The sequence below is a fragment of the Culex quinquefasciatus genome, chromosome 2, assembly GCF_015732765.1.
Source record: "Culex quinquefasciatus strain JHB chromosome 2, VPISU_Cqui_1.0_pri_paternal, whole genome shotgun sequence".
Taxonomy (NCBI): Eukaryota; Metazoa; Arthropoda; class Insecta; order Diptera; family Culicidae; genus Culex; species Culex quinquefasciatus.
The window spans coordinates 11320900-11336232 of NC_051862.1; the positions used below are offsets into that span (position 1 = coordinate 11320900).

General features: G+C 34.5%; 1 protein-coding gene across 2 annotated transcripts in view; it reads right to left on the reverse strand.

Moving 5' to 3' along the window:
• The window catches only part of LOC6053422 (mucin-2), a 95750-nt gene that overhangs the window by 64315 nt on the left and 16102 nt on the right, over positions 1–15333 (reverse strand). For both annotated transcript variants that reach the window (XM_038253381.1, XM_038253380.1), the window contains exon 2: positions 4085–4282. In XM_038253381.1, coding sequence (XP_038109309.1) covers positions 4085–4159 — 75 coding nt within the window. In that variant the 5' untranslated portion in view covers positions 4160–4282. The remainder of the gene's footprint in view (positions 1–4084; positions 4283–15333) is intronic.

A 15333-nucleotide genomic window follows, 5' to 3' on the forward strand; every position in this document is an offset into this window, starting at 1 on the left:
GATTTATTCGGTTTTTTTCTGCTGTGTACCATATTAGAGAGTCGTGTGGTGTTCGTTGGATCGAGCGGAGTGTGAATCGGCGCGCGAGAACCCGCGGGAAAGTGGTAGAATGTTCTCGAAATCGTTGAAAAATGGGTCGCGGAGTAGCCAGAGAAGTTGGCCATCAGTCGTGTGGTGTTCGTTGGATCGAGCGGAGCGTGAATCGGTGCGCGAGAAACCGCGGGAAGTAGTGGAAGCTTCGGGAAATCATTGAAAAAGAGATTTGAGTCGCCGCGTTTTATATTTACATTTCATTCTGAAAGCCCATCCCATAGCATCGATGCTCGGATGGCACGCCGGCGGTAAGGAGTAAAAAATTCGCGATTGATAAGTCCTTCTCATAGCGTCGTAGCTCGGAAGGCAACGATTGTTTCACTTTCTGGTCATATCATCTACCAAGATGAATCCTGACCTTCCCTTTCCTTCCCCTACTAACACAATTCCCCCACTTCCCGTGATGCTTGAAGGAGATGCTGTGGATTCAACGGTCTCATGCGGTGTCAACAGGTATAGAGCGACAAACTCTGTGTCTGATGAGTCTGCAACTTCAACTATCGGACTAACATTCCTACCTTTGTTGAACTGCATCTCCTTGGGGGGGCGCCGGTATTGACTTAAAGCAGAGATCTTCAGGGGTTATACAGTGAGGATGATTAGCTCCCACTACTCATCTGTTGGTTCATTGTGTAACTTCAGCTGATCCGTCAATAACGGAGTAGCAGCTCATTGGCAGTCAACCATGCTCATGCTCATGCTCATGCTCATGCTCATGCTCTGCTGTGTACCATATTAGAATTGTAATTTTAATTTTATCAAAACGATATCCTGTTAGTTTACACTGTATGTCACGGCAAGGAGGTACGCATTTTGTTGATTTAAACTATTTGATCTAAAATTTGATCAAATTTATTTTTTAGCGAAAGGTATTAAAATTTTAAAAAAAGATTGTTTACATCCAAACAATTCAAAATTTATAGCCCAACTTCAAGATTTTAAGCAAAGTCTATCCCAAATTTTTAATACTTTATCACAGTTAGGTTTCTAAATTTACGTCTTTTTTTTATCTGTGAACCCATAATTCAAAATTTGTTATAGTCTAAAAGTGTCCTATTTGATTAGAAATTGAAAATAAACGTTACATAAAAAGTTGAAAATTATTTGGTTTTGCCCCCTTATTTTTGGGGCATTTTCAAAGGAAGGACGGACAAAAACTGGTAATAAAATTTAGCAAGAAGTTGAGCTGATTATTCGAAAATTTTGAGACATTGAACAAAAATTATGCGAAAAAAAACCTTTTCAATATTAATTATAATGCAAAAAAAAACAATAAGGCTAAAGTGATTTCAAAATACGTACAGTATGTAAAAAAAGTATTTACACCCCTTGGGCAATATGCACATTTTGTGATGAAACATGTAAAAAATTTAAAGTTTGACAAGAACCTAGTACTACGTTTTGTTCAGAAACTCATGCCAAACATTTTGCTACAAAAAACTCATGAAAAGATGATTTCTATAAAAGTTATATAACAAATACTATTACGAAAATAAAAAGGTGCAAAAAAGTTTGTACACCTTTCGAAAAATTAACATAAATAATGTTATTTGTTGACAAATCACCATAAATCCAGTCTCCCAACTCCAAATAGGCATCCTTGACTGATTAAAAAAATAATTTGGATTGAATATAAAGTTTACTAACTACTTAGTATAAAAGTTTATATAACTCTGGAAATTCTATATAAAACTTATCTAAACTTAATTTTGTAAACTTTTAATTCAAATAAATGTCAATATATTACCATAGAATTGCTAAATAAACATTTTGGAGTGGGTATAACACCGTTTTGGGGGTATTTGTATCGATAGAATAGATTTTTCGTTGGAATTTCGTACCAACCCGGAATTACGTCGTCGGAAAATCCACCGGCATCTGAACCGGTCCACGATTCACAAGTCAACCTATGTGGAATCGGAAAGGGCATAAAATTTCCGATCTTTTGATACCCATACATCTAGGTTAATTATTTTTTTAATCAGTCAAGGATGCCTATTTGGAGTTGGGAGACTGGATTTATGGTGATTTGTCAACAAATAACATTATTTATGTTAATTTTTCGAAAGGTGTACAAACTTTTTTTGCACCTTTTTTATTTTCGTAATAGTATTTGTTATATAACTTTTTATAGAAATCATCTTTTCATGAGCTTTTTGTAGCAAAATGTTTGGCATGAGTTTCTGAACAAAACGTAGTACTAGGTTCCTGTCAAACTTTAAATTTTTTACATGTTTCATCACAAAATGTGCATAGTGCCCAAGGGGTGTAAATACTTTTTTTACATACTGTAACTCTGTTAATATTTTGGAAAATCGTTTAAAATTTTTAAAGTATTTTGTTTTAAATGTAAAATTTTCAAAAAATCTGAAAATGAAGTGATTAATATAAATAATCTACTGATAAAACCATTTCCAGCTACCAAATTGGCCAACTTTCTCCCAAGTTCACCTTGCTCGAATCATCCCATCACTGGGCCAAATTTCCACGTCAAGCAATCACCGCGGGAGAAACAATGTCACCGTTAATCCAAATGGCTCTTTACCCATTTCTCAACGGTTTATGAAACGAATTGCAGCCCTCACAATGGTATGTTCAGTGACATCGTCATCGGATATGGAAGTGCATTTTCATGGTCGTTGCAGCAGCTGCTCGCTGACTGGAGGAGAAGCAGATTCACTGCGATAAGAATTCCAACAATCGCATCAACCCACCCACCCACTGAATGGCTTTACTCGTAGTAGATGTCGCTAATTGCGCGGGTGGAATTTGCTTGGGATGTCACTTGAGTAGGTACAGCGTGGCTCATTAACTGCTTAATTCAATTGTTCGCTGGCTTCCGTTTGGAGAGACTCTCTTAATTATGCGATTGAAGATTGCATGTTTGAGGTATGTTTCTGAATGCCAATCGCCATAACCTAGATCTTGTGCAAACTAGTATTTACTAGGTACTAATTAGATGTATTCCCTTGGGGGATAAAAAGATTTATTTTTTTGCTTTTCTAAACTGCCGTTCAAATTAGTCACAACCACGTTGAACGTTCTTGATCTCAACTCTAGTGGCAGCAGCTTTCACTTTTCGCTCCCCAAAGTCACCTGAAACATAATGGCGCAAAAAATAGACTAACCGATAAATTAAAACGCATTCAATCGAGCGGCATTCCTCCAAGGTCCAACTCCGACAAACTAAAGCCAAAACGGACGCGAATGTCGCAAATTACGGCCACCGCCGCGCGTAAAGTCAATTCAACGGATTGCAACTCTCGAGCTACCGTTCATGGAGCTTAAGTACTCGAGTACACAGTCTCATAAACTTATAGGCTCAGAGCAAGTAGCACCAGGCTATAAGAGAGCGAAAAAAAGTGGAAACTTGCTCGACTTATACAACCCAATTTTTTGGGCATACTATTGGGGCAGCATGTAGCTTGGTGGAGCGGTTCCAGTTCATGGAGTAAGCAGCATTGTGGGATGGAGTCAGTTTTGAATCAAAACCATATTTTATAAGATGAGTATAAATTCTAGAGCAGTTTTTTTGCGTAGCTCTAGAGATTTTTTTTAAAATGTCACATGTGCTATGAGTTTGATTAATAGATATGTTCGAAAAATTTGAATCACATTGAATAATATATGAAATTCATTCAAATGTAAATGTTTTCCAATCACTGAGTTTGATATAACCACTAAACTAAATATAATACAAAAGCAAATGACAGTACACGGAGAAAAATCTGTTTCCAAAACCTTGAAAAACTGTTCATGAATTTCGTTGACGCTTGTTCACGATTTTGGAAACTGATTTTTCTCCGTGTAATCAATTCTTCAAATGTTGCTAGCTGACAGTAAATTCACTTGATCCTTTCCAACTGTACCCAACTCCATCACAGTGTGGAACTATTTTGCGAGTATCTGTGCACGTAATTTCAGCACACACCACCTCAAATATGTACCCACCGAACGAACTGAAGCTGAAAATGGCCCTCGATTTACTTACGTTAATGGCATCGATTAATCCGAAAATCACAAATAACGACAGCGCGGTCGTTATGAGCAGCCTGCTCCACCTCATCGCATCGGTGGCTTGGCGCACAGGCCCCCGAGGGCCCCCACGCGAGAACCGGGTGGACGAGTCGTGTGCCACGTGTCTTTATGTGTCTGTGTGTTTGTGATAATTTGTATGAAGTGGTCGAATCTGGAAGAAAAGGAAAGAAATTTGAAGTTAATATTTGGGAAATTTTTACAGGTGCAATTCGACTTAATTTTTACCAAATTTTCCCAAATTATTACCCAACTTTCCCACACGTAAAGTCCAGCTAACGCAAACTCGGAAGGCATGCTAAACAAACCTTGATTAAATCTGTAAATTTGCGCCACTTAAAGCCGACACCCGAGGACAATGGCCCACGAAATTTGAGCCCTAAACAATCCGCTCCAATTACGTAAGCGCACCTGGGACGACCACCACCTCGTAGGGGGCCTGGTCAAAAGCGGAAGTCGCAATGACAACTCGTGAACTTAAGTATAATACCTACACCACGGTGGTCATTCAACTTGAGATTTGCAGTTGGTCATGTTGACGGTAAAAGAGGGGGTCGGTGGGAGACCCCCTTTCTTTCCAAGAGGGTGGCGTCACTTGTTCCACTTGAGTGACACTTGACGAGTGTGCTGACGATGGTTGTTACTTCCGTGAGGGTATGGGATTGTACAGTTTTCAATTTGAAAATCAGCTTTAATTGTAGAAAATTATACCAAAAATATAATACTACCGATATTTTCTATACTGACATTGGTTACGTTATCCAACGCCATTGCAATAATTACATGGTTCTAACATCATCCATCAATTTTTGTATATGGGTAATTCACCGCCAACTCACACAGCAGTTGCCCCGACCCCTCTTCGATTTGCGTGAAACTTTGTCCTAAGGGGTAATTTTTGTCCCTGATCACGAATCCGAGGTCCGTTTTTTGATATCTCGTGACGGAGGGCGGTACGACCCCTTCCATTTTTGAACATGCGAAAAAAGAGGTGTTTTTCAATATTTCGCGAAGTTAGAAAACCACGAAATTCAAAAAAAAATTGTTCTAAATGAAAAAAATTACCCTTCTGGGTCAATGTAGATTCGAAAAGTACATTGAATTTCCCATAAAATGACATGTTCCAATTTTTTTAACAGTCGAGTATCGGAAAATGGAAGAATTTTTAAAACTTTTTTAGTGTTTTTTTTTTTTTCGATGAAAAATACGTTTTTTTCGGAATTCTGAGTACGCCATCAAATCGGGCGTCTAATTTTACACAAAAGTCCCTTTGACACCAAATTTCTATCTCATCACCGTTTCAGGCTGCGAATTATTGAAAAACACCTCTTTTTTTTGCATCTTCAAAAATGGAAGGGGTCGTACCGCCCCTCCGTCACGAGATATCAAAAAACGGACCTCGGATTCGTGATCAGGGACAAAAGTTACCCCTAAGGACAAAGTTTCATGAAAATCGAAGAGGGGTCGGGGCAACTTTTCCCGATTTCGTGTGAGTTTGTAGAGAATTACCCATATCCCAAGATTATATTTTTCAACCAAATTTTGTCATTGAAGTTCCGGGTTATTTTTAAATCGGAAAAAGAACAACAAATTCAATAAGCAATATTTCTTGATTCCGGAATTATGCTTATTTTATTATTTAGCTCAAACATTTTAGAAGCCTTCTTTCTAATCAAATAGTTCATTTTGTGTCATTGGTTAACCGTTAAGATTTTGGCAGCTGTCCCTTTAAAAATGGTAAGTAAATATTTGATTTTCTGTATCTGTTGAAAGAACTTTTAGATCGGTTGGGTGTTTTAGACAAAGATGTAGGTAATGGACTATTCCGGAAAAAAATGTAACACGGGAATTTTTTTTAACGATTTTTGACTAACTTTTTATCACAAGAAATCAATTTCCCAAAATTCGCTTTTTTATCTTAGATTTTTATATATGTTTAAGGGGACAAAAACCCACATCTTTTGAGCCATATTATCGTTTTGAATGTAAAATCGAGTAGAGAACTTTACAGAAATATTGAAAAAGTGCACTGTTTTCGAGGTATTGCCAATTAAAATTTGAATTTAATAGCAAATTTGCATTTTTTCGATATTCAAAATTGAACATTTGTAAAATATGAGCCTATTGGAAATTGGACCATTAGTTGCCTACACATTTTACTGAACTTTACGAAAAAAATAATAACAAAAATGCCAGAAATGGTCATTCATGGGCACTATTTTAGAAAATCTAAAAACTGCACATTTTGAATTAAAATCAAAGTTTCAGTGGCCATATCTCGGAAACATTGCACATTATCGAAATTTTTGTAAAGTTCTTTTCGATTGTAACATCAATTTTACATTCAAAAGTGCAGTCACAAAAAATAAGGCTTCTCAAATCAAATTCTCTAAAATTTACATTTTTATTAACATTCCAACGCCCAAGGCTCCAAAAAAGTTGGAACGGTAACTTCAACTCAATGGTTCTCGGGCATAACTCAACCAATCAAGATGATTCTTCTTTCCAGCGATTTGTTAGGATGTCTAGATGATTCTAGACCTTTGCAGAACTTAATTTGATCAAATCTGTAATTTTTGCGATCAAAAACATCGTTCCAACTTTTTTTTTGCGTGTAAAAAAAAATTCGCCGAAAATTCCGCGGAGGCAGTCGTTTGAAAAAAGTTGGAACGATGTTTTCGGTTGCAGAAATCACAGATTTGTTCAAATCAAGTTCTGCAAAATTTTAGGATCATCTAGACATTCTTACAAATCACTGGAAACAAGAATCGTCCCGATTGGTTGAGTTATGCCCGAGAACGGGCGTGTTGAAGTTACCGTTCCAACTTTTTTGGGAGGCTTGGCCGTCCGTGTAAGTTGGACATGCGTTGGGCGTTCCAGTGTTAAAAAATCAAAACTTGACGGCAAAGTTTTTGGCCGTACGTCTCTTTGGCTCGTGCGGGGTTTTGTCCCCTTAATCATATCAAAAAACCATGCAAAAATAAAAATACGGATTTTGGGAAATTGATTTTATATGAAAAAAATCTATTTTGAAAATCGACAAAAAAAAACCGTGTCACTACACAGAAAAAAAAAATCATGGTAATATTACATCTGGGAAGGGGTACATTTTTTATATCAGAAAAAAGGTGTAATTTTACCTCTGGAAATGTGTAATTTTACCACTTTTCTGGTGTAATGTCACTTTTTCAGTCTAAATTGAGGTAAAATTACATCATAAAAGAGGTAATATTCAACCTTCCAAAATTAAAGCTTCCAAATTTACATTATTTGTTTCTGTGTATTTTCTGAAAAGTCCTAATCAATACCTACAACTTTGCCAAAGACACCTACAACTTGATCAGAAAATTCACTCAATAGTTACAAATTTTAGAAAATTCACGTATCATTTTTATGTGGACAACCACCACAATTGTATGGAGACTTGTATGGGTGAACCAATGCATTGCAATGACACAAAAAGGCTTCTTTGGTCATAGGAAATGTCCCAAAAAAATATTCAGATTAAAAATACAAAAAAAGAGATTTCGTAGAGAATTGCTCAAGTGGCCCAGAAACGCAATGTAAACAAGAGCAACTCTCTACGAAATCGGCCGATTTCGACCATTTTTATTTTTTGTTTTTTTTTATTTGACTCAAACTTTGTGGGGGCCTTCCCTATGACCAAAGAAGCTATATTGCGTCATTGGTTCACCCATACAAGTCTCCATACAATTTTGGCTGCTGTCCATACAATAATGGTATGTAAGTATTCAAACAGCTTTAACTTTTGAGTGAATTTTCTAATCAATTTGGTGTCTTCGGCAAAGTTGTAGGTATTTTTGAGGACTTTTTAGAAAAAAATAGGTACACGGAAAAAATGCAGATTTTTTAATCAACTTTTTTATCACTAAATCTCAATATCCCACAATGCGTATTTTTTTTATTTTCGAGATTTTTTGATATGTTTTAGGGGACAAAAATCCGCAACTTTTGAGCCATAGAGAAACATGGTCAAAAAATCTGCCGCCGAGTTATGATTTAGCATAGCATAGCATAGCATTGGTGTCTACCCGTAGCTGCTACTTCGTTATTGACCAGGACCCCCAAACATTGCTCCGTGGACCACAGATGAAAAGTAGGAACCAATCATCACCCCTTCGCAATTTTCAAAGGTCCCTATCGTGCTGATCAATACCGACGCCGGCCACGACCAGTGGTAAGACACGGGGAAGTGGATGGGAATGTTAGCCGATACTTGAGTGATGGGACCGCCAAATCGACTGCGTCTCCGACAAAGTATCACCTGAGTTTTGAGGGGTTAGTAAGATGGGTATGAGGTCAGGATTCACTGTGGTAGGTGATGCGACCATGAGCAATTTGTTTATCGGTTGAAATTTTAAAAATCTTAGGCAGCCGGCTGCGGAAAGATACTTATCTAGGGATTTAAATATAGTATTAATTCGACCGCGATTCTCCAGAAATTCTCCGTCGACGTGCCTTCCGATCAACGATGATGTAGGAAGGGCTTCATTCATTAAAATTATTTTATATCATAAGCCTTAAAACATATCCGTCGACGTGCCTTCCGATCCTCGATGATATGGAAAGGACTTAATCCAGCAATACGACTTGCTTGTCTCAAATAACAAAAATCGGATCGTTTCTATCGAAAACTATATAAAGAGAACAAAAATAAAATTCATCGGCCAACGAACGCGCGAACAAAAAATAAATGAAAAAAGAAGAAGAAGAAATCCAATCACCCCCTGTACACAAATAGCGACACAAAAGAGACGGAAAATAAAACGAAAAAAAACAGGACTGCGCGTCCACACAGGCACCGGACTACTCTGTTAAGTACTTTAACATTAATTATTGATTAATTCTACTAACTCTTATTTTGAATGGTAGAAAATGCAATTGCAGCGAGTGAAAGAACAAGCATTCCGGTTCAACGACCTATCAGATTCGAACGAGATACGCGTAGTTTTGTGAATCAATTGTAGATTTTTTCCCTAAATGGCTGAAAATTTGAACTATTGTAACAACAACACAATCACACCATTCTTCATACATTAATGAATCATTTTGAAAACTATTTAATTATTTTTTGCTCAAGTGTTCCATTTGTCATTCATTTTGGCTAATAAAAAGCGCCTCAATTTTCGCACAAAATTGAGTAAATATTGATAGAAAATTTGCGTTGAATAATTTTAGCATTGAAATTTAATTATATCACCTGCTTTTGATTAAAACATGATCATTTACAGTCGACTCTCTGGTTGTCAATATCCAAGGGACCGTCGAGGAAGAGAATCATCAGTTTACAGAACGATGCAAAATGAAGACTCGATTGAAATTTGTTTTTTCCCTTCTTGCTGACCAGCTATAGGAGAGAATCATGGCAACGTCCAGCAAACAAAAACAAATAAATGTCAAACACCCTTCAAAGCTTCGTTTCTCACAGAAAAATGTCTATGCAAGCCATGAGAAAGTAAAATTAGTGACAACCGGAATAGATATTTAGAGCAAATAGAATTCAAGGGACCGTCGAGGAAAAGATCCTTCAAGCAAGAGAAAATATCGAGGAATAAAGACAATCGGAGTATGCAGTTTGAAGGGACTGAAGAATTCATCGGTACATGGAGCATTATTGATATCGAGAAGATCGACAGCCAGAGAGTCGACTGTATTTTACAAGTACACATTAAAGTAAAATGTTGTATGCAAGTTTTAAACCAACCTTGCCACAACGAAAAAACCATGATCCATTCAAGTGACAGTAAAGATTCAACCAACCACACTCTCTCATTCTCATTTTCGCACTCACATTACACGACTACCTACACATAAAAACCAACACCAATACACCATCACAAATTCAGAACGAGCTCACCGAGTTTCTCATGCGCCGTCCAAATCCATAGCCGTCGAGATGCTAGCAGGTTTCGTCGTTGGGGGGACGAGCTCCCACTCCCCAAGCTAGCAACGCAGCACGGCACCGTCGGGGAAGCCACGTCATCGCATCGCAGCATGAAACAGCTTCTAAAACCTCGTGGTCAACACCCGGCACACACACCTTCAGAATGCCATTTTTCACAAAACTACGTATTTCCGAAAAAATACTTAAAATTTCCGTTTTTACAATGTTGGTATCAAACGATCGGGATTTTTTCATTTCGAAAGTAATAACACAATTTTTTGAAAATACTCCAAATTTTCACAAAACTACGTATTTTCTAAAAAAATACTCAAAATTTCCGTTTTTACGATGTGAGTGTCGAACGTTTGGAATTTTTACAAAACTACGTATTTTCGAAAAAAAACTAAAAATTTCCGTTTTTACAATGTGGGTATCAAACGATCAGGATTTTTTCATACATTTCGAAAGTTATTAAAAAATGAAAATACTCAAAATTTTCACAAAATTACGTATTTTTGAAAAAAATTGATTCGATTATTTGATATCCATATTGTAAAAACTGAAATATTGAAAAGTTTCACAAAAATACGTAAATTGTGAAAATTAGAGTATTTTCTAAAAATGTTGTTATTACATTCCAAATGTATGAAAAAATCCCGATCGTATTTAGTATTTTAGTATTTTAGTATTTTAGTATTTTAGTATTTTAGTATTTTAGTATTTTAGTATTTTAGTATTTTAGTATTTTAGTATTTTAGTATTTTAGTATTTTAGTATTTTAGTATTTTAGTATTTTAGTATTTTAGTATTTTAGTATTTTAGTATTTTAGTATTTTAGTATTTTAGTATTTTAGTATTTTAGTATTTTAGTATTTTAGTATTTTAGTATTTTAGTATTTTAGTATTTTAGTATTTTAGTATTTTAGTATTTTAGTATTTTAGTATTTTAGTATTTTAGTATTTTAGTATTTTAGTATTTTAGTATTTTAGTATTTTAGTATTTTAGTATTTTAGTATTTTAGTATTTTAGTATTTTAGTATTTTAGTATTTTAGTATTTTAGTATTTTAGTATTTTAGTATTTTAGTATTTTAGTATTTTAGTATTTTAGTATTTTAGTATTTTAGTATTTTAGTATTTTAGTATTTTAGTATTTTAGTATTTTAGTATTTTAGTATTTTAGTATTTTAGTATTTTAGTATTTTAGTATTTTAGTATTTTAGTATTTTAGTATTTTAGTATTTTAGTATTTTAGTATTTTAGTATTTTAGTATTTTAGTATTTTAGTATTTTAGTATTTTAGTATTTTAGTATTTTAGTATTTTAGTATTTTAGTATTTTAGTATTTTAGTATTTTAGTATTTTAGTATTTTAGTATTTTAGTATTTTAGTATTTTAGTATTTTAGTATTTTAGTATTTTAGTATTTTAGTATTTTAGTATTTTAGTATTTTAGTATTTTAGTATTTTAGTATTTTAGTATTTTAGTATTTTAGTATTTTAGTATTTTAGTATTTTAGTATTTTAGTATTTTAGTATTTTAGTATTTTAGTATTTTAGTATTTTAGTATTTTAGTATTTTAGTATTTTAGTATTTTAGTATTTTAGTATTTTAGTATTTTAGTATTTTAGTATTTTAGTATTTTAGTATTTTAGTAAATCTGCCGCCGAGTTATGATTTTTTGAAAAAAAGTGATTTTTGGAAAAAAATCGAAGTTTCATGCAAAAACAAGTTTGACATTATTTTTTAATGCAAAATTGATTTTGCAAGCGAAAAGTACTCTACAGATTTTTTGATAAAGGGCTCCGTTTTCAAGATATAGCCACCAAAAGTTTGATTTTAGCGATTTCAATTTTTAAAAATAGTGACCATGAGTGACCAATTTCAAAAAATATTTTTTTTGTGAAAAGTCCAAAAAAAAATCTATAAAATTGTCTAAGAGACATTGAAGATTGGACCTCGGGTTCCAGAGATAGAGCCTCTTTATGAAAAAGAAACACGAAAATTGAAGTTTTCTAAATCTCACCAAATCAACCCACTATTTTCTAATGACGATATCTCAGCAACTAATGGTCCGATTTTCAATGTTAACACATGAAACATTCGTGAAATTTTCCGATCTTTTCGAAAAAAATATTTTGAAATTTTTTAAATCAAAAGGGCCAAACATTGAATATTACGCCCATTTTAAATGTCTTTGGCCCAAAATCATAGTTTTGCTTGAACAATGGATAAATCGAAAACCCTTCTTTTGATAATAACAACAACAATTTTAATTGTTTATTCACAAAAAAAAATTCTTAGAAATAAAATTTCACATGAAAAACACTAAGAATTTTTGAGTTAGTCGAAATAAAAAAAACATAACACAGGCGAAAAACTTATTTACTGCTTCAAATTTAGTCCCAACATTCTTTAAAACGACTCTCATAAACACACATTCTGCTTAATGGCTTATGCTCAAAAATTGCCAGTAACAAACAAACATTAGGATAAAGAGGCCTCAACCCATCCAAAAAGTACGAAAACTCAACGATGGCCATGATACGTTTTGGTGGTCATCAGCAATTCAAGAAGCGCCCCTCAAGCCCATCAGGAAATGAGACCCGCTTTTCGCGCGAGTTGTTGCTTTTCTTTCAAATGAAAGCACCACCACCAGCTCCGTCAGTTGCACTTGGCGAAAAGCTTCTTGTTTTGGAGGGAAAATGGGGTGAAATTTTGTAATTTTTGTCTTGAAGAATGATAAAGCTTGTGTTTTTTAATCTTCAAAAATCAATAAAAAATTGAACTGATTTTCCTTGTTTTTATCGGATTGAATACACATTTTAACCCCACTTCCCTTTAGTGCCCATCAACGGAGGGGCCATCACAAACAAAGGAAAGTTCTCTCTTGGAAGCTCGAAAGCTCGAGCCCAGTGGCGCGTGGTGAATGTCCAACTATAATGATTAAAATGGTCCATTCAGACAACAAATTTCCCTTCTGGTCTTGTGCCGAAAAAAAAGAAGGGTGCCCCATAATGGTGCTGGCGCAGAAGCTTGAGACGGGTGAAATATGCAATGAAAAAAGACGGATGGCCTCGACACACTGCTGACGGCCAAGCCAGGCGGACAACAACTTGAAGGAAGCGGAAGAAATGCTCTTCCTCGAAGGGTGACAGAATGGGTGGAAATTTGTCCTAAATTAAATTCAGTTAGAAAATATTTTGAAAAATCAAACTAAAGAGAATGATGATTAAAATTTACAATATTTGTATAAAATGTAAATAAGACAATTTTGCGTTAATCTACTCAAAAAAACGTCCTAATGACAAACGCAACGATGACGATGAGTGCCAAACACTATGACAATGACGGAACCGGACGACGAAGAAAGACAACAAACGCGTCGAGACGCGCTGCCGGCCACCCCGCGCGGTCGTTTGGCCGTAATGACGATGCCAAGAGTCGTGAATTTCACGGCTGGCCGCGTGCATCCGCGTACGCAAACTGTCGTCAAGTTTTAACCATCAGCGCGCTATGGCAACGGTAATTGTTTGTTGTGCTTTTTTTTCCTTCAGTGTTTCCTTGCTTTGCTCTTCAAGTGTCTAATGCTGTCGTGTTTTATTTTATGATTTGGAACGAAATTTCCGCCTTTCAGAAAGTAAACCAGGGAATCAGGACAAACTAATAAACTATTTTTATTAAAGAAAATCAAGATAGTAAAAGTTGTTGATTTACAAATTGGCATAGAAATTTAAATCCCTGTTGGCAACATTTCAGGAGTATTTTTTGAAAACGTCCAATAAACCAAATTTCTAGTTTTTTCCTTTTTTGTGTTTTTGAAACAGCCTTGAGTCAGGGGTATTAAAAACACCCAAAATGCAAAAAAAAAGGAAATTTGGTTTATTGGACCTTTTTAAATAAAAACTCCAGATTTGTGTACAAATCAATCATATCAAATTTTACCATCTTTAAGACATAACCAGTTCATTGGGTTGAAAATATTTAAAAGTTTAAGCTTGTTTGCATATTTCAGCACATTTCTCGTTTACTTTTTCAAAAGGTCCTACCAACATAGGGAACCCATGGCGCATTGGTTGTTATGAAAAAGTGATCTAGATTTTATGTTAAGTGTTCTATAAGTACTAACAGTTTTAATATACTTAATTTTTTTTTTAGTATTCATATTTTTCAGAACAAATCTTTTTTACTGTGCTTTCTTACAAATTTCAAACAATTTTTTTTCTAAAAATAAGCATTCCTTACATACTTTTTAAAAACATTCTTTTTAAATATTTTGTTAAACTTTTTGTCTCTTTCAGTCAATTCTGTAACCATTAGTTTACTATTTGAATCAGACAACCAGCAATTTTTTGAAAAACAAATGGACTTTAACAGCGAAAATCACTGTTTTTTGCATTCTTTCAAATATAAGCTTTGTTTAAAAATACTCAGAAAAATAGAAATCAGTCGACGAAAATTCGTTATTATCACGGTGTGTTTTGTAGAACAAACTAATGATAAAAAATTCGGAATGTACGATATTTGGCACCGTGAAAGAAGGGCTCTTTCCCGACTTTGCGGGGTCTACCAAAATATTTCGTCGGTGGGTCTAGAGCAACTTTTTTTGAAGATTATTTTTCGATTTGATGGGATATTTGTTTAAAAAAAGTCACAGAAAATCGGTGCATTCATGATGATATCACTCAAATTTCTTATGAATACGTTTGAAAACTATATTTGACCAATATTTGACCTCCACTAAAAACAATTCGAGAAAAATTTACCAAATTTCTAGTTTTCTTTCAATCACATTGTAGAGAACAGTATTCTGAACAAATTCCATAAAAAAGTATCAGTTTTGGTTAAATATTAGCAGAGATATGCCCAATTTCCTAAAGTAAATAGTGACTTTCTCCAAAATTTCTTGATTCAATTCCCTTTTACATGATCGGCACTGCCTACAAAGTTTTTAATGAATGTTATAGAATAATTTTCATGAATTTCGTCAAAACTTATTATAATTTTTATGTTTCAATAAAATATCATCATCATAAAAATTATCTCAAAAATTAGTTCAAATTCGTATCCGGGCAATGTGTTGCTGTATATTCATAACAAATTGTACAAAGAAAAGATTTATTTTCAGTCGTATCGGGGTTTCCAGCTTGGCCATTCTAGGGGGGGGGACTGAGGATTCAATAACAATTCGAACGACATTAGTTTTTCGTAAAAAAAAGTTGTGATTTCAAAAATTATGTTAGAGTTTTTGTATTCTATTTACCTTTTTGGGAACAAAAAAAATGCTGTGAATTTTTGTAA